At 56.7% G+C, this 22,655-nt stretch overlaps 2 protein-coding genes and 1 long non-coding RNA gene across 6 annotated transcripts; 2 read left to right on the forward strand and 1 right to left on the reverse strand.

The window, feature by feature from the left end:
* The first annotated feature begins 5 nt into the window (after positions 1–5).
* LOC311530490 lies at positions 6–15,200 on the forward strand. Of its 4 annotated transcripts, XR_014714003.1 has the most exons (4): positions 22–107; positions 9,801–9,969; positions 13,090–13,171; positions 13,755–15,200. It is a non-coding gene; the product is annotated as an uncharacterized lncRNA (long non-coding RNA). The 4 variants fall into 4 exon arrangements; XR_014714002.1 differs by lacking the exon at positions 9,801–9,969 and having other exon boundaries at positions 6–107; XR_014714004.1 differs by lacking the exon at positions 9,801–9,969 and having other exon boundaries at positions 43–126.
* Positions 3,994–7,332, reverse strand: NRM (nurim). Its single transcript, XM_084647156.1, has 4 exons — positions 7,172–7,332; positions 6,232–6,434; positions 5,876–6,052; positions 3,994–5,629 (listed from the first exon to the last, which is right to left on the reverse strand). The coding sequence occupies exons 1-4, from the start codon at positions 7,293–7,295 to the stop codon at positions 5,309–5,311; spliced, it is 825 nt and encodes a 274-aa protein (XP_084503282.1). The 5' UTR covers positions 7,296–7,332; the 3' UTR covers positions 3,994–5,308.
* A 1,545-nt stretch (positions 15,201–16,745) lies between the features above and the next one.
* On the forward strand, positions 16,746–21,776 carry LOC311530108 (uncharacterized protein). The gene is made up of 2 exons (XM_084646489.1): positions 16,746–16,882; positions 19,619–21,776. Exons 1-2 carry the CDS (start codon positions 16,804–16,806, stop codon positions 20,917–20,919), a joined length of 1,380 nt encoding a protein of 459 aa, XP_084502615.1. The 5' UTR covers positions 16,746–16,803; the 3' UTR covers positions 20,920–21,776.
* Positions 21,777–22,655: the final 879 nt, after the last annotated feature.

Raw genomic sequence — 22,655 nt, forward strand, 5'->3', positions numbered from 1 at the left:
CAAACCTCCTTTTGTCAGCGACGATCCAGCGCAGTGGGGACCCAGGCGTCCGGGCAAAGAGATCTCAGACTCCTATTGTCAGCGTCAGATTGCGGGTAGAAATCTCGGTAGGACCCAGGCGTCCAGGCAAGGAGCTTGCAGGTTCCTATTGTCAGCGTATTGGAGGGGTGGGGGGGATCAGTGGGACCCCGGCATTCGGGCAAGGATCACAATGTGTGTGTGTGTGTGGGGGGGGGTGTATGAGATCGACACCTCGGAGGGACCCAGGCGTCCGGGGGAATTTCCCGGCTCTCAGCGGCGGCTTCTCACGGCCCCATGCGGCTCCCCTCCCCCAGTCTGGTGGCGCCCTCCTCCGAGCCTTCCCTTGGGGGGTGGGGGGCCGATCCGCAGCCCCGCTTGGGGGGCCGGGGCGGGGGAAGCGCTGGCAGGAGGCAGCGGGGCCCTAGGGAGAAATCGCTGCTGGCCCAGCCGCTGAGCCGCCCGCAGAGCCGTAATCCCCGCCTGGCTCATCCCCCCAAAGCCTGGGAGAGGAGCGAGATGCGGCGGGGGGGTGGAGGAGGGGCAGGGGGGGAAGCTGTGGGGGGTGTCTTTGTGTATAAACAGAAGGGGACGAGGACACAATGCGAGGGGAGGGGCTTTGGTAGCAGAGTTGGGGGGGTTGGAGTGTGTGTGTTGGGGGGAGGGTCGGATCTGGACAGATGGGGGAAGGGGGAGGTTATGGGGTTGGGGGCGGGCTCTCAGGAGAGGGGGGCATTGAGGGAGTCTGGGGGAAGGGGTGGGGTCAATGAGGAGGGGGCTTTCGGGGAGGGGAGGGTGTGTGGAGTGGGGGGAACAGGGGGTGGGTCTGGGATGGGGAAGGGTGTGTGCGATGGAGGGGTCAGGGTCTGTGAGATGGGGGGGATCAGGGGGTGGGGCTGGGGGAGGGTGTGTGGGTGGAGGATCGGGGGTGGGGCTGGGATGGGAGAGGGTGTGTGAGGCGGGGGGATCAGGGGGTGGGTCTGGGGTGGGGAAGGTGTATGGGTTGGGGGGATCAGGGCGTGGGGCTGGGATGGGGAGGTTGTGTGGATTGGGGGGATCAGGGGGTGGGGCTGGGATGGGGGTGTTCTTTGTGAGGAGCTCCTAGGTTCTCTAGAGGCACAGGGGGCAGTTTTTGATCTGGGGATGTCCCCCTATTTGCATGGGGCTATGGGGGGGCACAATGATTTGAGGATTTTGGCTTGATCCCCAGAACCTCTAAGCACCCAGGGGATTTCAAGCAATTTCTCTGTGGATCTAGGGGTACAGATTAGAATAATAGAATCATAGAATATCAGGGTTGGAAGGGACCTCAGGAGGTCATCTAGTCCAACCCCCTGCTCAGAGCAGGACCAATCCCCCATAGTTGCCCCAGATCCCTAAATGACCCCCTCAAGGATTGAACTCACAACCCTGGATTTAGCAGGCCAATGCTCAAACCACTGAGCTATCCCTCCCCACCAGATAGGGGCTTTTGGGGGGCAGAATTTGGATTGTCAGGGCTTGGGGGGTGCATCCTTGTTCAGGTCAAGATGCTGGCTCCAGTCTGGGCTCCCCCCGACACTCCCAGCCCTGACCCACCCAGCACCACTTAATCCCTCTCCAATCCCCCTCCAGAACTAGGCTCTCCCAACCTGAGTTCCCAGGCGGTTATTATTGTAGGGTCTCCTCCCCTCTGGGGCTGGGTGGGCCAGTTTGTTATTGCAGGGCAGCTGGCGAGCACGGGGACAACACACAGCAGTGTGTGATTGTGGAGCCCCTTGCATTCACAAGGGCAGTGCAGGAAGGTTGGTTATTGTAGGGCTTCCTGTGGGTGTTTGCTGATTTGTTGTTGTAGGGTAACTAACAAACACTGGTGCTGCTGGGCCGACCAGTTTGTTATTGTAGGGTCTCTCAGGCGTACTGGGGGTTGCTCATTATTCTAGGCTCACCCAGAAGCCCTGGGAAGGACACTAGTTTGTTTTGGTAGGGTCTCTCATCACCTGGACAGGTTTCAGAGTAGCAGCCGTGTCAGTCTGTATCCCCAAAAAGAAAAGGAGGACTTGTGGCACCTTAGAGACTAACAAATTTATTTGAGCATGCTTCCGATGGAGTGAGCTGTAGCTCATGAAAGCTTATGCTCAAATAAATTTGTTAGTCTTTAAGGTGCCAGAAATCCTCCTGTTCTTTCAACACCTGGAGTGATTTTTAATACACCACCACCCCCTGGTGGTCTGTTCGAGAGACTGCACCTTCTGGTTCCCTTCCCTGGGTTCCTACAGAGACAGCCCCAAGGTCTCGTCGGCTTAACTGGGACAAGAAGCAGGAGCCAACCTCTCTAGGTGAGGCGAAGGGTGCCTCTTTCAAGAGAGCCCACCAAAAGCAAGTCAGTTCTGTAAACCTAGCTGCAGGGTAAAATAAATAGCGCCAAGCCCTTCCGCTGGGATGCAACCACCTCTGGGGAGGGGCAGCTGGGGAACAGCCTCGCAGTGACATTGCATGGGGCTCACTCCCCCAGCCTTGAGATGCAGCCACCTCTGGGGAGGGGCAGCTGGGGAACAGCACCCAGCGGAGCTGTACAACACTTTAGGAGGGGACTTCTGTGGCCAGTTAAAGTTGCAAAGCGCGGCAGGGTTTAGGCCTAAGGACTAGAATAAGATACGTGGGAATTAGGCCAGGACAATGGGGTTACCACCCCACCTCTTGGGAAAAGGGATCAAGGGACATTTACCAACTTCCTCCAGCACAGCACCCCCTAGTGCTGCACTAGGGCATTGGTATCAGTGGTGAGTGCCAGGGGACAGTGCCCCTTTTCAAGACCCCCCCCCCCCCCCCGGCTCCCTGCAGCACCTTGTTCCGGTGCTAACCCCGCCTGACCCTTCAGATCAGACAAGAGCCTTAGCTGAGGCGGCCCCCAGCTGTCTGCTCCGTCTAATCCAGCAGGAATGCATGACGCACACATGCCGGTAGATCTATGTCATAGCCACAGTCCCCTGCATCGGCCCTTGGAACAGGGCCTGGATTCTCCCCAGCCAGCCCAGCATTCAGCCCCCTGCCTGTCTCGCTAAGAGCAACCTTGGGGTGTAGATGTCAAACCCCACCTCGCTCCTGGGAGGGGGGGGAACGGAAGCATTGCCATAGAGCAGTGGATTTCAACTTTTTTTTTCCCCCCATTTGCGACCCCCCCCAAAAAATTTCAAATGGCAGTGTGGACCCTCCCCGGAAATCTTAAACATAGTCTGCAGAACCCCAGGGGTCCGTTGAAAACCGCTGTTATATAGCAACTCTGCGTCTCTCATGCAGAGATGCAATGCAATGGCCAGTGCGCCTGCACCAACACCACCCCCTGGTGGTGAGACAGTGAAATGCTATGGCTCGTGTGCCGGCACCAACGCTGCCCCCTAGTGGGGAGAGAATGAAATGCTACGGCCCGCGTGCTTGTACCAACACGGCTCCCGACTGGAGAGATGTGGTATAATGCAATGACGAGGGTGCACCCAGCACACTGCCCCCTGCTGGGGAAATGTAATGCAATGCCATGGCAAGGGCGCATGTACCAACATCACTCCCTAGCAGGGAGCATCATAACTGCTTGCTTGTCGGTCAGGGGCTCTTGTCCATCTGCAGAGCAGCGATTATTTTCCCTTAGCTGCAGGATGGTGTTTCTGGAGTGGGCGGAGCAGTTCTCTTCCCAGCACTGCCGAGCTCCCAACAGCCAAGACGAGAAGCATGCATAGGGCACCCCAGACTTGTTACAGCACCGTCTGTTTCACAGCTAGGGACACAGCGGCAAAGACAAGTGACTCGCCGTGTCAAGTGGAGAGTGGCTGAACTGGGGATAGAACCCGGGAGCCCCGGCTCCCAGCCCGCTCCTTGCTCTAACCACTAGACCCCATTCCCCTCCCAGAGCTGGGGGGAGAACCCGGGAGGCAGACAAGTGTGTAAAAGAAGCAACAACTTGTATTTAAAAAAAAATTGTTTTCTCAGATAGCACAAAAATCAAAGATACAAAAATACTTTATCAGCTTCGGGTTAAGATCAACACATTAAAAAAACCCAGCACTTAAAAATAAAGGTTCCTGGTTAAGGCATTGGTGTAAGGCTGGGGTCCCCTCCCAGAGCCAGGAATAGAACCCAGGAATCCTGACTCCCAGTTTCATGCCCAGCCCAGAGCGGTCGCAGCCTCCTGCATCAGAACAGAGAAACCATAAAACACGAGACTTGGAGACCAAGTGTCTCAGGTCTGATCCAAAGCCCAGCCAGATCTTCCCATTGACTCCCATGGGCTTTAGATCCAGCTCTAAGTCCAGTTAAAATCTCCCCCTGCTGAGACACAAAGACTGGGGTTCTGGGGACAGAAGAAGCCGCTCCCTCAGCCCCCATCCCTAATGTGCCTCAATTCAGACCTCTGATAATTACTGAGGCCGCCGCAAGGGGGTGCAGAGGTGCCTAAAGTGAATGGTTGGGGCCAGGATCCCCATCAGTTTGATTCATAGGGCGCAGGTAGATGGGAATGGCTTTTGGTTACTAGCGAACGGAACCGGAACCGGTGTCCCAAGAGGAGAAAGGCCCGGTATCCCATGCCTCAATCCCCTGAGCCAGCCAGTTTCCCTGCCCTGGCTGGATTGGAGCTGGCGCCCCCTAGAGGGGAAAGGGCCCATGTCCCATTTACCGCACCCCTGAACTGGCCGCTCCCCGATAAAGCATCTGTCCCAGTGTGTTACTAAATTAAGCACAGATTTATCATCATTTTGTTTAAAAAAAAAAAAAACATTTTCAGAGAATCTTTTTGCAGCCACAACTGCGGATTGAAACAAAACACACTGGGTAAAGCAGCCGGGTAAAAGCCAGGGGTCCTGACTCCAAGCCCCAACCCAGCCCTCTGACCATGAGACTCCCCTTCCCTCTCAGAGCTAGGGACAGAACCTAGGAGTCCTGACTCCCAGCTTCCCCTGTTCTAACCCACTAGATCACATGCCCCTCCCAGAGCTGGGGCTCGAACCCAGGAGTCCTGACTCTCAGCTTCCACCCTGCTGTAACCACTAGACCCCACTCCCATCCCAGAACTGGGAATAGAACTTAAGACCCTAGGAGAGGAGACTGGGCTCTAATGGTTAGAGCAGGGAGCCAGGACTCCTGGGCTCTACCCCCTGTCTCTGGGAGGGAGTGGAGCCTCGTGGTTAGAGGAGGGACTGGGTTGGTTTGCAAGCAGCTGCGCATGTTAGGCACTCAGAAGTGATAATCCTACAGTAACTAATGCAGGGTTTTTGACCTAAGGGCATCAGTGCATGGCAGAGACCCAGGCCCTGGCCCCTCAGCTCTCCTTGCCAGCCGCAGGGCCATTGTGGGCCAGCAGGTCCCCATAGGCCGCCTCCTCGCGGGAGAAGACCAGGAATTTCTTGTCGAGCTGGGCACGCAGGTAGAGGTAGTCCTGCTGGTCTAGGCTGTGCCCGCAGCTCAGGTAGGTGGTGAAGAGGCCAGCCAGCAGGAGGCGATCCAGAGACAGGCAGGGCACGGCCCAAAGCACCAGCAAGAACTCCAGGTAGACAGGGTGGCGAAGGTGGGAATAGAGCCGCACGGCCCGCACGGACTTCAGCGCCAATGGGTCCCCCATGCCCAGGCAGTGGTAATAAACCTGGGGGGCAGGAGGAGAGGTTAAGGGCAGAGTTGAGACACCCCCCAGATCTGAGGCTGGATTGGAGCCGGCGCCCCCTAGAGGGAAAAGGTCCCGTGTCCCATTCCCCATCCCCTGAGCCAGCCAGTCCCCCAGCCTGGGGCTGGATCAGAGCCGGCGCCCCCTAGAGGGGAAAGGCCCCTGTCCCATTCCTCATCCCCCGAGCCAGGCAATCCCCCTGCCCGGGTTGCAAGGAGACCGAGGTACCTGTTTGACTCCCATGAGCTCAGCATAGTCGAAGATGAGGGTGACGCTGAAGATAACCAACCAGGCAATGAAGTGCAGGATGAAGCAGATGAGCGGGACCCAGGTGTCCCAGGGCTCCGTGCAGGCGTTCCAGAGCAGGGGGCCATGCCGGACGGGTTGCCAGTACCGCATCAGCAGCTGTGGGGGTGTCCCATTAGAAATAGTTCTGAAAAAGCCCCCTCTCCTCCCCAGCCCCAACCTGCAGCCCCCTGCTATTCCAGCCCTGGGCTACCCCCAGCCCCCTGCTATCTCAGCCGTGGGCTCCCCCACAGCTGTGCCGGTGCCCCTCACGCCCGACCCGCAGCCCCTGGTGGTACCTGGAGGGCCAGGGCGGTGCAGAAGACGTAGAAGGATCTCTGCAGCACCCCGAAGCAGCTGGTGGTCCAGCGCTTGACCAGCGCGGTGGCCATGAGGCTATGCTGCAGCACGAAGAGTGCCACCAGGCCCAGGTCCATGGCTAGGGGCCACAGCACCCCGGGGTCCCGCAGGGCAGCCCCCCACTCCACGCTGGGGGTGGCCTCTGCAAAGGGGAAGATGGGGATTAATGGGGGGCAGAATGTACCGAGCGAGGAGTCACCCATTTGGCTCCCGCATAGGGCACTGCTCCCTCTCCCACACCCAGTTCCCTCTTTGCTCCCCAGCTCCCAACCTTGGCCTGATCCCCAGCAGGGCCCATGTCCCACCCTGACCGCCCTCCCCTCATAGCTCCCCCCAATCCCGTCTTGTCACCATTCTCCACTTACCCACCCCAAACTCACTCCCCCTCTCACTGGGCCCCTCCCAACCCCCTGATTGGGATGGATTTCCCCCAGGATCCACCCCACCTTGAGGGGCTTCCCTCGGGGTGTCCTCTGTTTATCCACTCCCACCCCGGGTCTCCCCTCCTAACCCTCTCCCGCCCTGGGTCGTCTCTAGGGATCCGCCTCCCCCCAGTCTCTCCTACCGACCCCCCAGTCTCCCTCTAGGTCTCTCCTACCAACCCCCTCCACCCCAAGGCCTCCTCTAGGGCTCCCCCTCCCTGGGTCTCCTCTGGATTCCCCCTCCCCTGCCAACCTCCGGGGTCCCCGCTAGGTCTGGTCTCCCCCCACCCAACCCCCTACCCCCAAGTTTCTCCCTAGGTCTCTCCTCTCAACCCCCCCCCCCCCGCCATCTCTCCCCCCAGCTCCATCCCCCGGCACCTCCCTCCTCTTCCTCCTCCTCCTCTCCCCTTCCCTTCCCTTCTGCCCCGGGTCCCCCCCCGGCCCCGGCCCCACGCACCCGGCCGGCCCCCGCCGGGCAGCACGGCGCGCAGCGAGGCGAAGCGGATCAGCTCCACGCCGGTGCCGAAGGTGAAGAGGAAGCTGCCCAGGGCCGGGACCAGCAGCAGCAGCGAGGCCGCCATGGCAAGCAGGGAGCCGGGGCGGGGCCTCCGCTTCTCCCGCCGCCCGGTGAGTCCCGCCCCGGCCTGGGGAGGGGCTTCCCCCGGGAACCTCCCCAGTGACCCGCCAGGCAGCGGAGGGGCTTCCCCGGGATTCCCCTCCCCAATGACCCGCCCCGGCCGGGGGAGGGGTTTCCCCTGGGATCCCCGCCCCAGTGACCCGCCCCGGCGGGGAGAGGGGTTTCCCCTGGGATCCCCGCCCCAGTGCCCCGGCCCGGGGTGGGGGGTTTCCCCAGGGATCCCCGCCCCAGTGACCCGCCCCGGCGGGGGGAGGGGTTTCCCCTGGGATCCCCGCCCCAGTGACCCGCCCCGGCTCGGGGTGGGGGGTTTCCCCTGGGATCCCCTCCCCAGTGATCCGCCCCGGCTCGGGGTGGGGGGTTTCCCCTGGGATCCCCTCCCCAGTGATCCGCCCCGGCTCGGGGTGGGGGGTTTCCCCTGGGATCCCCTCCCCAGTGATTCGCCCCGGCTCGGGGTGGGGGGTTTCCCCTGGGATCCCCTCCCCAGTGACCCGCCCCGGCCGGGGGAGGGGTTTCCCCTGGGATCCCCGCCTCAGTGACCCGCCCCGGCCGGGGGAGGGGTTTCCCCTGGGATCCCCGCCCCAGGGATCCGCCCCGGCTCGGGGTGGGGGGTTTCCCCTGGGATCCCCTCCCCAGTGACCCACCCCGGCCGGGGAGGGGTTTCCTCTGGGATCCCCGCCCCAGTGACCCGCCCCGGCTCGGGGTGGGGGGTTTCCCCTGGGATCCCCTCCCCAGTGACCCGCCCCGGCCGGGGAGGGGTTTCTCCTGGGATCCCCGCCCCAGTGACCCGCCCCGGCTCGGGGTGGGGGGTTTCCCCAGGGATCCGCCTCCCCAGTGACCCGCCCCGGGCGAGGGAGGAGTTTCGCCAGGGATCCCCTCCCCAGTGACCCTCCTCTAGGGGGAAGGGGCTTCCTGGGATTTCCCCCATCCCACCTCCAGTTAGTCAGTGACCTGCCCTCAGGGAAGGGCTTCCCCCGGGAATCCCTGTTCCCTAGGCTTCCCAAGGCTCAAAGGGAATCTCCCTCCTCTTGGGAATTTGCCTCTTTCTGAGCTCCCCCACCCCGAGTAGGCAGGTTTCCCTTTTGATCCCTCCAAAAAAGCCCCTCCCCCATGACATTCTCCATCCTTCCCTCTCCTTTAGGGGGAGCCAGGCGTCTCTCCCCAGGCCCCACCCACTGCCCCTCTCTGGGATTCTTATGGGGCCCCCTCTTCCCAGAGATCTCCTTGCACTGGGGACCCCCTCCAGAGATTCCCCATCAAGCCCACCCGCCTGCTCATCCCTCCAGAGCATTACCCCCAAGTCCCCCACTACTTGGGACTCCCTTAAAGATTCCCCACCGTCTCCTGACCCATGGGGATATATCAGGGATACCCCAGATCAATGCACCCCCAGATCAACCCACACAGCCCTGTCCAAGGAAGGGCTGCCTTCCCATCCATCCCCATATTGTCCCAGCCCCGCTGCATCCCTGGGCTCCCCCTCATCACCCCCAGGCCCTGCTGCATCCCCTCCCCATGGCCCCAAGCTCCCTTCCACCCCTCGCATGCCAGGCCAAGTCTCAAGAATCCCCACTTTGAAGCTATTTAAACCTTCCCATTGCAGTTTGATTTGGGCTAATGGCACCGTGATTTTAACCAGGTCTTAAGCTAACAGGCTCACCTCTTCTCCAGGGAGGCACTGCTCTCCTGAATCACAGCTCTTCTGCCTAGGGAGATCCGAGAGCACAGATGTCTAGCCCATTTTTATTAAACTCTCTGTCTCCCTCCCGGAGGTCAGAGCTGGCAAAATTAGCCACAGCTCCCTCTGCTGCCCCTAAAGTCTTTGAATCCAGGGTAGTTACATTAACCTAGGCGGGCTGAGGATTGAACGTGGGAGCCTCATACTCTGACTTTTTCATGTGATCAAGGGGACCACATGAGTAATGCTTTCCGGGGCCCACTCTTGGGCTGGGGTCCTGGGATGAGGTGTTCACCCCACATTAGCCCTGAAGGGGTTAAGGTGGCTCAGACTGGGCCTATTAACCATATAGGCCACATTCGGGGGGGGGGGGAGGAGGGGGGAGAGCCAGGGCCTGATACAAGCTTATGGATGGTGAAGCAGACTGAGCTTGTATAAAGCCAGGAAGTTTGCAACAGAAGGGGGCAGCAGGGACAGTCTACAATCACTCTCCAGGTACGGAGAGGTAGGTAGGAGGAAAAGTCCTTGGCTCCCAGCCTGTGGGAACGGTTCACCCAGAGGCATTGCCAGCAAGAAAGTCTGTGGAAGGAAGGCAGAGTAGAACGAAGCCCAGGGAAAGAGCAGTATGGGGATGCCAGACTAGGCAAAAGCTACTCCCCAGATCTAGCTGCAGGGAGGTCCCCCAGTGGCGAGGGTACCCCATTACAGGCCTGATAATTAGGGTTTACTGGGGAGGTGTGGACTGTTCTCCCCCACTCTGTTCCTTATTTCCAGGCACAAACCAGGGACCCGGTCCTACTCCAGGTTTTTGCCCTTCTCTTTCTGGCTTGCACTCCCTGCATAGCGTGGCTTGCACGTACAAGTCAGCAATCTGCAGCTGTTTTAGGAGCCTTCTCCCAGCGGCTCACACTTCTTCGATGCAGACATCAAAGGATTCGAGGAGGTATAGTCCCCAGTGTAATGTGAAACCTCTTTAACAGGGAATTTAAAAACATCCTATCACAGTTTCACTTACAGCCATGTCATTACACCCCTGTAATGCTTTAGTCACCAGCTGGGAGAGCAAAACAGCCAGGCTCCATCCCTCAGGGATGTTCTGGACGCTGCAGATCCTTTCAAAGGTGGTCAAATTGTTGTCAGCGCCATCACTTGCTCTGTAACTAGGTCACGGTTTGTCCCCTCCATGTGGTCCTACCCATGAGAGGAGTGAAGTTCTGGAACAGCCTTCCAAGGGCAGCAGTGGAGGCAAAAGACCTATCTGGCTTCAAGACTAAGCTTGATAAGTTTATGGAGGGGATGGTATGATGGGATAGCCTAATTTTGGCAATGAATTGATCTTTGATTATTAGCGGTAAATAGGCCCAATGACCTGTGATGGGATGTTAGATGGGGTGGGATCTGAGTTTCTACAGAGAATTCTTTCCTGGGTGTCTGGCTGGTGAGTCTTGCCCATGTGCTCAGGGTTCAGCTGATCGCCATATTTGGGGTCGGGAAGGAAATTTCCTCCAGGGCAGATTGGCAGAGGGCCTGGGGGTTTTTTGCCTTCCTCTGCAGCGTGAGACACGGGTCACTTGCTGGAGGATTCTCTGCACCTTGAAGTCTTTAAACCACGAGTTGAGGACTTCAATAGCTCAGACATAGGTTAGGGGTTTGTCACAGGAGTGGGTGGGTGAGATTCCATGGCCTGCGTTGTGCAGGAGGTCAGACTAGACGATTATAATGGTCCCTTCTGACCTTAAAGTCTATGAGTCCTGGCATAGGCGGAGTACTCGGCTCTCCGACGCGTTGTGTTTACTGCCACCTGTTTCTGCTTCTCAGCTTCCAACTTTTGCGTCCCAGCCTCCAGGGCTCTCTGGTGTGTGGCTTCTAGGGCTGCCCACTTCCCACCCTCTGGCTCGATTTCCTTTTCCTTCTCTGCTATCTCCAGCCTTTTGGACCAGCCCGCCTGTACCTTATCGTGCTTCACGACCAAAAAGTCTCATTTCCTCAGTCATGGGTGGTGGGTACAATAGGCCAGGGGAGGCTAAGCCTCCCCTGGTGCAGCAACCACCTCCCACTGCTGGACGCCTGGTGGCCCTGCTCATAGGTGCTGACCCTGGGGGTGTTCCGGGGCTGGAGCACCCATGGAAAAAAAATAGTTATCTCCTCCCCCCTCCCTCCAGTGCCTCCCGCCCGCTGGCGGCCCTGTCAATCAGCTCCTCCCCCTCCCCCCCCACCGCCTCCCGCCTGCCACTGATCAGCTGAAGAGGCGGAGTGAAGGTGGGGTGCGCTCGGGGGAGGGGCAGAGCAGGGGTGGAGTGAGGGTGGGCCCTTGGAGGAAGGGCTGGAGGGGGGTGAGGCCTGGGGCAGAGCGGGGGTGGAGCACCCCTGGGGAAATCAGAAAGTCGGTGCCATTGGCCCCACCTGCGTTCTGCCTCTTCCCCTCCCTGCTGTGCCCCTTCCCCGAGGTCCCCTCGCCCGCCGCTGCCTGGTGAGTCCCTCCCTCCTCTCCTCTCCTCCACTCCACCACCCCCCCCCTCGCTGGAGGTCCCCATCATGGACCGCGTCCCTCCACCCCTCTCCCCCATGAGACTCCCCTGCTGGGCCTGGGAGCAGGGCCACAGTTCGGGGGCGGGGGGCACGGACAGGGGTAAGGGGGCAGAGGCTGGGGCTGGGAACGAAGCTGCAATCAGAGGCCAAGGCTGGGGGCAAGGCCGGGGGTGGTGTTGGGAGTGGAACTGAGCTAGAGCAGAGCTGGGGATGGAGTGGGGCTGGGTGGTGCTCCCATCTCGCCCTTCATGGGGACTGGCCCGGGCCCCGCTGCACCCTCCCCTCCCCCCCCCGAATGTTCCTCCATGCGCCCTTAAGGGGGCATGCCCCACCGTTTGGGGACCTGGTCTAGAGATACTGGAGAGGATGCGTGGGCCCATTGGAAACAAATGGTTGCCTCTCAAACAATATCATACCATGCTTTCCAGAGACGAAACCCTGCCAGGTTGCTTTGTTGATGCAGAGTTTAAAACCATATGTTCAGTGTATTCATACCTAACTCCTTTCATGGTTCCTGTATGTGCATTTCCCACTGATAACCATGACAAGGGTGACCCCAGCTTTCACTGAAGACCTCACATGATACTCTTTGGTGATCCAGAATGGACATATCAGAATTGGTTTCAGAGGAACAGCCGTGTTAGTCTGTATTCGCAAAAAGAAAAGGAGGACTTGTGGCACCTTAGAGACTCACCAATTTATTAGAGCATGAGCTTTCGTGAGCTACAGCTCACTTCATCGGATGCATACTGTGGAAACTGCAGCAGACTTTATTTATACACAGAGAATATGAAACAATACCTCCTCCCACCCCACTGTCCTGCTGGTAATAGCTTATCTAAAGTGATCATCAGGTGGGCCATTTCCAGCACAAATCCAGGTTTTCTCACCCTCCACCCCCCCCCACAAATTCACTCTCCTGCTGGTGATAGCCCATCCAAAGTGACAACTCTTTACACAATGTGCATGATAATCAAGTTGGGCCATTTCCTGCACAAATCCAGGTTCTCTCACCCCCTCGCCCCCCTCCCAAAAACCACACACACAAACTCACTATCCTGCTGGTAATAGCTCATCCAAAGTGACCATTCTCCCTACAATGTGCATAATTAAGGTGGGCCATTTCCAGCACAAATCCAGGTTTTCTCACATCCCCCCCACCCCCATACACACACAAACTCACTCTCCTGCTGGTAATAGCTCATCCAAACTGACCACTCTCCAAGTTTAAATCCAAGTTAAACCAGAACATCTGGAGGGGGGGTAGGAAAAAACAAGAGGAAATAGGCTACCTTGCATAATGACTTAGCCACTCCCAGTCTCTATTTAAGCCTAAATTAATAGTATCCAATTTGCAAATGAATTCCAATTCAGCAGTTTCTCGCTGGAGTCTGGATTTGAAGTTTTTTTGTTTTAAGATAGCGACCTTCATGTCTGTGATTGCGTGACCAGAGAGATTGAAGTGTTCTCCGACTGGTTTATGAATGTTGTAATTCTTGACATCTGATTTGTGTCCATTTATTCTTTTACGTAGAGACTGTCCAGTTTGACCAATGTACATGGCAGAGGGGCATTGCTGGCACATGATGGCATATATCACATTGGTGGATGTGCAGGTATACGAGCCTCTGATTGTGTGGCTGATGTTATTAGGCCCCTGGCCAGCTGGCCTGAATGGGTTCTGGGGGTCACACCTCTGTGATGCTAAGAATTTCCCAAGGCCGGAGGGCAAGGAGCTTCCTGGTATCTAGCAGTGGATTTCAGCTGGCTTGGTCAGTGTACCCCAACTCATTGGCATCACCCGCTTGCCTCCCCCACCCATTGCTCCTGGCTTCTGCTGCCTCCCTGGACTCCCCACCCCATCCCCAGCACCCCGGGGCCCTGCTGCCACCCCCACATTGTCCCGACTGACTCCCTGAGTGCCCTTCTGCGCACCCCAGGCAGGCTAGTTCAGACTCGTACCTGAGCTGGTAATGGGGAGGAAGGGACAGATTCAGCCGGCTTCCCAGTGCTGCCAGCCTGGTCTCGCTTCCCTGCTCTAGGTGTCACCTAGTGGGGCTCAAGGGGAGTGTTTCCCAGGTGCGTTCCCCTCACCTCACTCCCACCCTAGTAGAAATATGGGGGTGGGTGGGCATGTGATCCCTGCGTCCCCTCTGTGAGGAGTGACAGATGTTTTAAAGTCTGCATTTGAACCAACAGGTCTGTCCAGGTCTTGAATACAAATGAAGCCGTGACAATGGAATTGCAACGTACATACGTGGCAAACAAGCATCAAAGCTCACAAGCGCTAGCTGGGGACTCACCTTGTCCAGATCACCAGGAATGGTGTATTTGCTTGTCTGACCAGCCTGGTCACCAGGCAGAGACAACAGATCAGCGAAACCATCCAGGAGAGCGCGTGGGGAAAGGTGACCACTTAACGATCTCGACTGGGGATGGAGTCTGGCACCCGCCTCTTGAAACAGGAGCAATAAACTTTGAGAGAGATGCTTTATAGAGGAGTACAATGGGAGAGGCAGAGAACCCCAAAGTTATCCATCCCTAGACGGAGGTCAGAGCTCTTGCAAACTGTTGGGTCCTTCAGCCAAGGGGTGTGTGTGTGAAGTTTCTGGGAACAAAAGAGTCGTAAGAAATCTACCTTGAACCAAGCCTGTAGCTTGTTAAGTTACGCCTTAGCCATTAGAAAGTGTATTTTATTTTTGTTTGTTTGTGACTGTGACACAGGGCCAGAAAGGGTTACACAACTAGAAAGCTCATGCTCAAATAAATTGGTTAGTCTCTAAGGTGCCACAAGTCCTCCTTTTCTTTTTGCGAAGACAGACTAACACGGCTGCTACTCTGAAACAACTAGCAGGCTAATTGACACAGATTCAACCTCATTAGAGACCGTTAACAGATAATGTTCGTGTTTTTGTGTGGTTTCATATATATTGTTAGGGATTAACAGTGTAACCAGATGGTTCCTGTCTATCACTGTATTCTGTTCATTCAGAGATCAAAAGGGGATGTTAACATTTAGAACTGTGAAGGTGGTTGTATTCGCAAAAAGAAAAGGGGGACTCGTGGCACCTTAGAGACTAACCAATTTATTTGAGCATGAGCTTTCGTGAACTACAGCTCACTTCATCAGATGCATAAAGTGGAAAATGAAGTGATAGCATTGTCTTGATTTCTCTTTGAAGTATATAGCAAATCGCCTGCAAATGATGGGAGACAGGCGATTGCCTTATGTTAATCCATGGAGCTAAATACTGATGATGTTTAGGAAATAGGAGGGTACTTCAGAGACACTGTTGTTCACCCAAGGACTGCATGTGGTCAAGAAAATGTATAAAGGGCTTTTGGGACCTGATCCTGTATGTTCTGGGGTTGTGCCCTTCCACTATCAGCAGACACAGGTCGTCTCTGGAGTGGTTCTCAATCAGGGGTACGTGTCCCCTGGGGGTACGCAGCGGTCTTCCATTGGGTACATCAACTCATCTAGATATTTGCCTAATTTTACAACAGGCTACATAAAAAGCATGAGTACGGTCAGTACAAACTAAAATTTCATCCAGACACTGGCTTGTTTATACCGCTCCATACGCGGAAATGGAAGTACGAGCTTTATATTCCCAACGATTTATTTTATAATCCTATGGTAAAAATGAGAAAGTCACCAATTTTCAGTAATAGTGGCTGTGACACTTTTGTTGAGAGCCGCTGGCCTGGAGAGCGTCATTTCCGGCATGTACACACAAGTCCTCACCTGTTCTCCATACGTACGTCTCCACGGTGGTTCGGATGGCCAGTGTGACACAGGCTTTCGTTAGAGAATTACGTGATATTCTCAAGTGGAATGGACGGGTCACTCCTATGCACCTCTATGCCTGCTGCCAGTTGGCATCTGGAAGTCCTTGGGTCACACCTCCCACCACCCCTCCCCACAGTATGAGGGGCACCCCTGACGTTCCCTTCCCTGCCCCCAGGAGGGCTGGTTTGTCCCCTCTCCATGCTAATCTACCACACTGTGAATTCCCCCTCCTGGAGATGGGGCCCTGTCATTGCTCAGCATTAGGTGTTCAGTGCCTAGGACAGTGGGGTCCTCATTCCTGACTGGGTGTCCCTAAGCTTAAACCAATGGGCTAGGACTCAGGAGATCTGGGTTCAATTCCCAGCTTCTGCTACTGACCCCCTGGTCTGACCTAGAGCAAGTCACTGCATCTTTCTGAGCCTCAGTTTTCTACCTGTAATAATGATCCTTCTCTTGTCTACGTAGACTGAAGGGTCTTTGTGACAGGGACTGTGTGTCTGCCACAATGGGGCTCTGATCTCAGCTGGGGCAGGGACTGTCTCTCGTTGTGTGTCTGTGAAGTGCCCGGCACCGTGGGGCCCTGATATAACAGGACTGATATTATTTTGCCGTTGCTACTTATTAAGGAGCAACACCACTATTAAACAATGATGCTGAAGGGACTTTGCGGTATAAAGGGCAGCCAGGGGATCTGGTACGTTTCACCCTGCCTCAGCCCCATCTCCCCTGGAGTTTCTATCCCATCCTCCACTCAGAATGTGGCTCCACGGGCTTTAAGGGGTTAACTCCACAGTGCTCCCCCCTCCAAGCTCCCCCGTCCCCTCATGTAAGCCCCAGATGGCTCCCAGCTCCTGATCTCCTCAGTTCTGCCTCCATGCTCCCCATGTCACCCCCACTACCAAAATCCTCTGATCCCCCCATTCCACGGCACCCACCCGTTTCCACTCCTCGTTCCCCAAACAGCCCCTGCCACCCATCTGCCCCCCTACCAGAATCCCTCCGTGATCCCTTCCTTCCCAGCCTGTGTTCCCCACCCTGCCTGTCCCTCCACTGCAGGGACCCCTGCCCTGACCCCCTCCCAGCCTGTAACCCCCTCCATGTCACCCGCCTCCCCTACTGCTGAGACCCCTCCCAGCTTCCCCTTCCCTATGCCACCCTCCTCCTCAGTGGCCCGGATCCCTTCCTGACCCCTGCCACACAACACCTGGTTCCCAACTCCGGGCACCCCGTAGCTGGCTGGTTTCCCAAGGGTTAACAAAATTGCAGTGACGACACTGGGCGAGCATCCTGTCTGGGAGCTCTGGGATGACCCTGCCCAGCCCCAGTCCCAGGTGAGAGGCGGGGTTTGGGAGCAGGCGGTATAAATCCCAGAGCTTGGAGCCGGGACGGTGCAGCTCGCTTTACCCCAGCCAGCAGAGACGAGGTCAGCCACTGCTGCCCCCAAAGGCCTCCAGGATGGTTTCCGGCGGCGGCGGACAGTCGCCCCTTGGCGTGACTCCCATGATTCTCCTGGTTCTGTGTCTCCATCTCCCAGGTAGGTCCTGGGCCTCCCTGGGGGTTAAAGGTCGTCCGCTGCGCCTTTGGCTTCCATGGCTCGGAGGGGCTGCCACTGGTTGTGATGTCAGTGACGGCTGCGATGGGGTGGTGGGGTGGTGTCGGCTGGGGAGAACAAGCCGGGTGGGAGGTTGCAATGGGGGTGGTGTGGAGAATGCAGAGGGAGAGGCGGGCAGTGTGGGGGGTGCAGGCTGGGGGCGAATTGGGTAGGGAACCCAGAAAGAGCAGAGGTGGGTGGTATCGGGAACGCGGGCTGGAGAGGGGTTTTTTTTGAAGAGGTATCCCAGTAGAGGGGGAGATGGATGGGGTGGGGAGAGTAGGCCGGGATGGCAGATGCAGGAGGCATCCCAGCAGAGGGGGAGGTGCGTGGGGTGGGGAGCTCTTATGGGACTCGGGGAAGGATCCTGGAAGCAGAGGGGATAGATCAGCCCTGGACCTGAGCAGAAATTCCTGGTGGAGTCAGCCTGTCCTCATTAGTTTGTTTATAAAGTGCGGGAGTGAGTCAGAAAGAAGCAGGTGGGGCGGCTGGGGGTTATTAATTCCAGGTTGACTAGTTTTTATGACTGTTTTGATCTTCAGCCTAATAATCATGAAACTCCTCAACACCCAGTGACTTCAAAAGCTCTCTCTCACACACACACCCAGTACGTGCCTGGTAATTTCGCTTGCTGCCAGGCTCTCCTAATGAGCAAGGATACAGAAACTAGGAATAGAGCCCAGGAATCCTGACTCCCAGCTCCCCCCCCCCCCGCTGTAACCACTAGACTTTACTTCCCTCCCAGAGCTGGGACTAGAACCCAGGAGTTCTCACTCCCAGCCCTCCTGCTCTAACTGCTAGACCCTACTCCTCTTCCATGAAAGGTGCAGTGCTGTCACAGGGTGCCCAGGTGGGGACACACAATAGGGATTACCTTTGCACTAAGGGCATGGGGTCTGTTGAAGTCAATGGAAAGACATCCTCTTCCTCATTGACTTCAGTGGACTGGGAAGTCACCTATTACATTGCCCCTAGTGGTAGCCCCCTATCCCCTGCACCAATTAATAGGAGATGGACAATATTATAGCAGAGCACCAACCCTGCTCTAATTAAGGTTGAGATCAACTTTCCCTTTAAAGGCAGACTCTTCTAAAACCTGCAGGGTTATGTGGATTGCCTTGCAATTCGGTGGGTCTTCTCTGGTGAACACTCACTGTCATACCAGGTCCTCTGCCCTCAAGGGAAGCTGATGTGATTCAACTCCTGGCATAATACCACGGCACTGAGATACATTTATAGTGATGACAGCAATAATTTTATTATCGAAGGTACAAGTGATAGCGGGGAAAGACAATGGAAACAAAACAGGGTGCATATAAAACATAACCAGCTTTCTAGAGACTAGCCTTCACTTAGCCGGCTAACTTTGAAAGTGATCTCACCCCAGACAACGCAGCCTGTCACCCAAAGTTGGCTGCGATCCCGTTTTCATGAATGTAACCGCACTGCCTGCTGATTTCTTAGGTGCCAGATAAAGGGGGTTCTTCCTTGCCTTCTGTCAAAGTCAGATTCAGGACTCACATAATTTGTCAGACCACTCTGTTTATTAGCAAAGCGCTTCGCTAATGCACCCAGACGTGAGCCCCTCTCTGAGGCTCAAGATAACTTATTTGTACAGCTAAGCCAAAGCCAATTTAACATAAGAGACAAAAGAAAGCAGAAACTGACAAATATACATGCATATCTCATTTGCATACTAACGTTTACCAATCTCCTAGCTCAGTAGGAGCTCTAAGTTAATCAGTTTGAGGACCCATTGTCTCACACTCCTTAATGTTTCTCTTCCTGACAACTATATTTCAACAAACCCTTCAAGTAGCATTTCTTTAATGAATTATAATTTCAATATAATTCATTCTACTTTCACACTTCCTTTTATAGCCCCTAAAGTTTGTCATCTGTCCCTAGAGTCAGGAACACCCTCCCTGTAGCTTATTCTACGGTGTGCTATGTGCCTGTTGATTTCACATCCCCTCAGCTGAGTTGATATGTAAATGAGGCTTCTACTGGGTTGGCTTACAATGCTTCGTTTACATGCCGACCCAGAGATATTTGTCCGGCAGAAAACCTCTTTGTCATCCCTGCCTCGATACAGATGGTCGGAACAGATTTTCAGTACACAGATGTAATTCCTCGCATAGGAGCTGTACAGACATTTCACAACGATATTAATCACCAGCATGATCCCAGCTGTCACTTATGATCTCAGGTGGTGTTCTTTGGTGGACCAGAATGTACATGTCGAGATCAGGCTATTTGTGTAACCCAGGTGGCACTGGGGGTTTGTTAAGGCCACACCTACTGCTGACACAATACTACCCAATGCCGTGCTGACTTGAAGGGGGCTGGTGCACCTCTTCCTTTGCTCACACACCAGAGTCAGGGAAAGGGGCTCACGGCAGCCCCCGCCACCGATCTCCTCGTTTCACAATCACAACTCTGCTGAGCTGCTCCATCAAATCCCTCCACCATTCGATAACCAGAATGCAGAGGCTCTTGCCACCTCCGGGGGGGGGCAGAGTTAAGGTTGTGGGGGGTATTTATCTTAACTCTGTATTTCCTGATTTTAAGAAGCGTTAGTGTGGCTGAACTTGCCTTTGTGGAAGGGCACCCAGGCAGACTGAGTGCTGTGTTAATCAAGGGTTGTGCCAGTGAATAACCTCTCCGCCTCTCTTGTAGGCTCGGCGTCCAAGTGCATCCCACGGCTGGAGGAGCCAGCGCTGGAACCGCTACCAGCTGGCGTGGACCCCTACATGCAGCCAGCGGGGATCCTGCAGCCCCAGGTCCGCCCACAGGGGCAGGGGGTTGGTAACGAGCCTGGGGTATATGGAGGAACTGATTCTGGATCGTATGGAGGACCTGGGCCCGGATCGTATGGGATAGATGGGCCCGGGGCCTATGGAGGAGCCGGGACTGGATCCTACGGAGGAACCGGGACTGGATCACATGAAGGACCTGGGCCCGGATCGTATGGGATAGATGGGCCCGGGGCCTATGGAGGAGCCGGGACTGGATCCTACGGAGGAACTGGGACTGGATCACATGAAGGACCTAGGCCCGGATCGTATGGGATAGATGGGCCCGGGGCCTATGGAGGAGCCGGGACTGGATCCTACGGAGGAACCGGGACTGGATCACATGAAGGACCTGGGCCCGGATCGTATGGGATAGATGGGCCCGGGGCCTATGGAGGAGCCGGGACTGGATCCTACGGAGGAACCGGGACTGGATCACATGAAGGACCTGGGCCCGGATCGTATGGGATAGATGGGCCCGGGGCCTATGGAGGAGCCGGGACTGGATCCTACGGAGGAACCGGGACTGGATCACATGAAGGACCTGGGCCCGGATCGTATGGGATAGATGGGCCCGGGGCCTATGGAGGAACCGGGACTGGATCCTACGGAGGAACCGGGACTGGATCACATGAAGGACCTGGGCCCGGATCGTATGGGATAGATGGGCCCGGGGCCTATGGAGGAGCCGGGACTGGATCCTACGGAGGAACCGGGACTGGATCACATGAAGGACCTGGGCCCGGATCGTATGGGATAGATGGGCCCGGGGCCTATGGAGGAACCGGGACTGGATCCTATGGAGGAACCGGATGTGCACCGTACGAAGCAGCCGGAACTGGGTCACAGGAACAACCTGGGCCCGGATCATATGGAATAAATGGCCCCGGAACCTATGAAGGAGCCAGGCCGGCTATATCAGTGGGGTGCTCCCCAACACAGCATGGGATGCCGGGTGCTGGCTATGCGGTTGGCTCAGGCAGGCCATCTGGGCACTTCCGGCCAGTCTATAAGGACCCCAGCATCCCCTATGTGCCGAGCCTCTCGGAGCTGCCCAACCATGCAGGACGCGTGATGTCGTCCATGCCCAGGGTCTCTGCTGACAATGGTGTTGGAGGGGGAGCAGGAACAGGAGATGTGTCAATGCCGAGCTCTTCCAATCCCATGCTGCCCAACGGCCCTTAATCCACAGGGCGTGAGGAGCGAGCTGGTGAGGTTTAGCAGCTAAGGCAGGAGGAGGGCAGGACGCCTGGGTTCTGTCCCCAGCTGTGGGGGGTATGGTTTAGGAGTGAGAGCAAGGGAATGGGACTCAGGACACCTGGGTTCTATCTCCAGCTGTAGGAGAAGAGTGGGGTGTAGGGGTTAGAGTTGGGGCGGGCCAGGACTCCTGGGTTCTATCCCCAGCTCTTGGTGGGGAGTGGGGTCTAGCCATTAGAGCAAGAGAATGGGGGCTTTTATCCCAGCTCTGGGGGGAATGGGGTCTAGTGGTTAGAGCAGGGTGGGAATGGGGATGATGACTCCTGGGTTCTGTCCCAGCTCTGTGAGTAGGGTCTAGTGGTTAGAGTGGGAGGGGGAATGCGGGCCAGGCCTCCTGGGTACTAGCCGAGCTCTGTGAAGGGAGTGGAGTCTAGTGGTTTGGGGTGGGGGGTGGCTGGGAGTCTGTACTCATGGGGTCTATCCCCCACTCTCCTGTCATGCCCCTGACTGGGCCACTCCATTGTTGTGTGCTTCAGTTTCTCCCATTGTGTTCCAAGACCTTTTGCTCAATGCTTAGTTGTGGACGGGAGTAAGCACTTATTGCCCTCCCTGTGTAAATTCCCCACCCCCATCCCCTCATCCACCATTTCCCTGATCTCTCCCCACCCAACCTGGATCACTTCACCCCTCCACCCCCCAACCACGTCTCCTTCCCATATGGTCAGTGATCTCAAGGCCTTTGTATTGCTGGGATGCCTGGGTGGGGGTGAAGAGGATGGCTGCATCTCTCTCTGCTCCTCGTTTCTGATGCTCTAAATGCTTCCAATAAAATCCTTGCTCTGCTAGGTCATTTGGCTTATTTCCTCCCTGCGGAGCGAGTTCGGGGCAGGAGCCAGGCAGCGCTGGGAGCTCAGAGCAGGGACGGGATGGCCAGCAGCGGCGCACACTCCCCCCGACCTCACTTCCCGGCATTGCCTGCTGGAGACAGAGGGGAGCTCGGTCACTGGAGCCCATCCACGACGCTCGACGGACACTGCCAGCAGGTTCCTTCTGATGTGAGCGTCTGCAAAGAACAGTGCTGAGAACCCACCCACTTGTTTCACCCATGGGGGTGAAAACCAGATTGGAACTGGCGCCCCCTAGAGGGGAAAGGCTCCGTGTCCCATTCCCTGCCCCTTGAACCATCCAGTCCCCCACCCTGGGGCCCAGTTGGAGCTGGGACCCCCTAGGGGGAAAGGCTCCCTGTCCCATTCCTGGCCCCCCTGAGCCAGCCAGTCCCTCTGCCTTAGGGCTGGATCAGAGCTGGGACCCCCTAGGGAGAAAGGCTCCGTGTCCCATTCCCCGTCCCCCTGAACCATCCAGTCCCCCACCCTGGGGCCCAATTGGAGCTGGGACCCCCTAGGGGGAAAGGCTCTGTGTCCCATTACCCGCCCCCCTGAGCCAGACAGTCCTCCAGCTTTGGGGCTGGATCAGAGCTGGGACCCCCTAGGGGGAAAGGCCCCATGTCCCAGTCCCATGAGCCAGCTGCTCCCTCCACCCTGGGGATGGACTGGAGACTCTGCCCCCCCTCCTCTCCAGGCGAGACCATGGGCAGCGTTGGCATCAAGATGTAACACGGTTGCAAAAAAAGCGAACATCGCTCTGGGATGTATGAGCAGGCGTGCAGTAAGCAGGACACGAGATGTAATTCTTCCGCTCCACTCCGCGCTGATACGGCCTCAACC

This window comes from Lepidochelys olivacea (assembly GCF_965140295.1).
Source record: "Lepidochelys olivacea isolate rLepOli2 genome assembly, chromosome: 14".
Taxonomy (NCBI): Eukaryota; Metazoa; Chordata; order Testudines; family Cheloniidae; genus Lepidochelys; species Lepidochelys olivacea.

Coding starts and splice junctions, on each gene's coding strand:
- NRM (XM_084647156.1), bottom strand. CDS start 7,295: ATGGCGGCCTCGCTGCTGCTGCTGGTCCCGGCCCTGGGCAGCTTCCTC. Junction 6,435..7,171: donor GCCCGGCGGGGGCCGGCCGG/GTGCGTGGGGCC, acceptor TCCCCTTTGCAG/AGGCCACCCCCAGCGTGGAG. Junction 6,053..6,231: donor GCACCGCCCTGGCCCTCCAG/GTACCACCAGGG, acceptor ACACCCCCACAG/CTGCTGATGCGGTACTGGCA.
- LOC311530108 (XM_084646489.1), top strand. CDS start 16,804: ATGGTTTCCGGCGGCGGCGGACAGTCGCCCCTTGGCGTGACTCCCATG. Junction 16,883..19,618: donor TCTGTGTCTCCATCTCCCAG/GTAGGTCCTGGG, acceptor CCTCTCTTGTAG/GCTCGGCGTCCAAGTGCATC.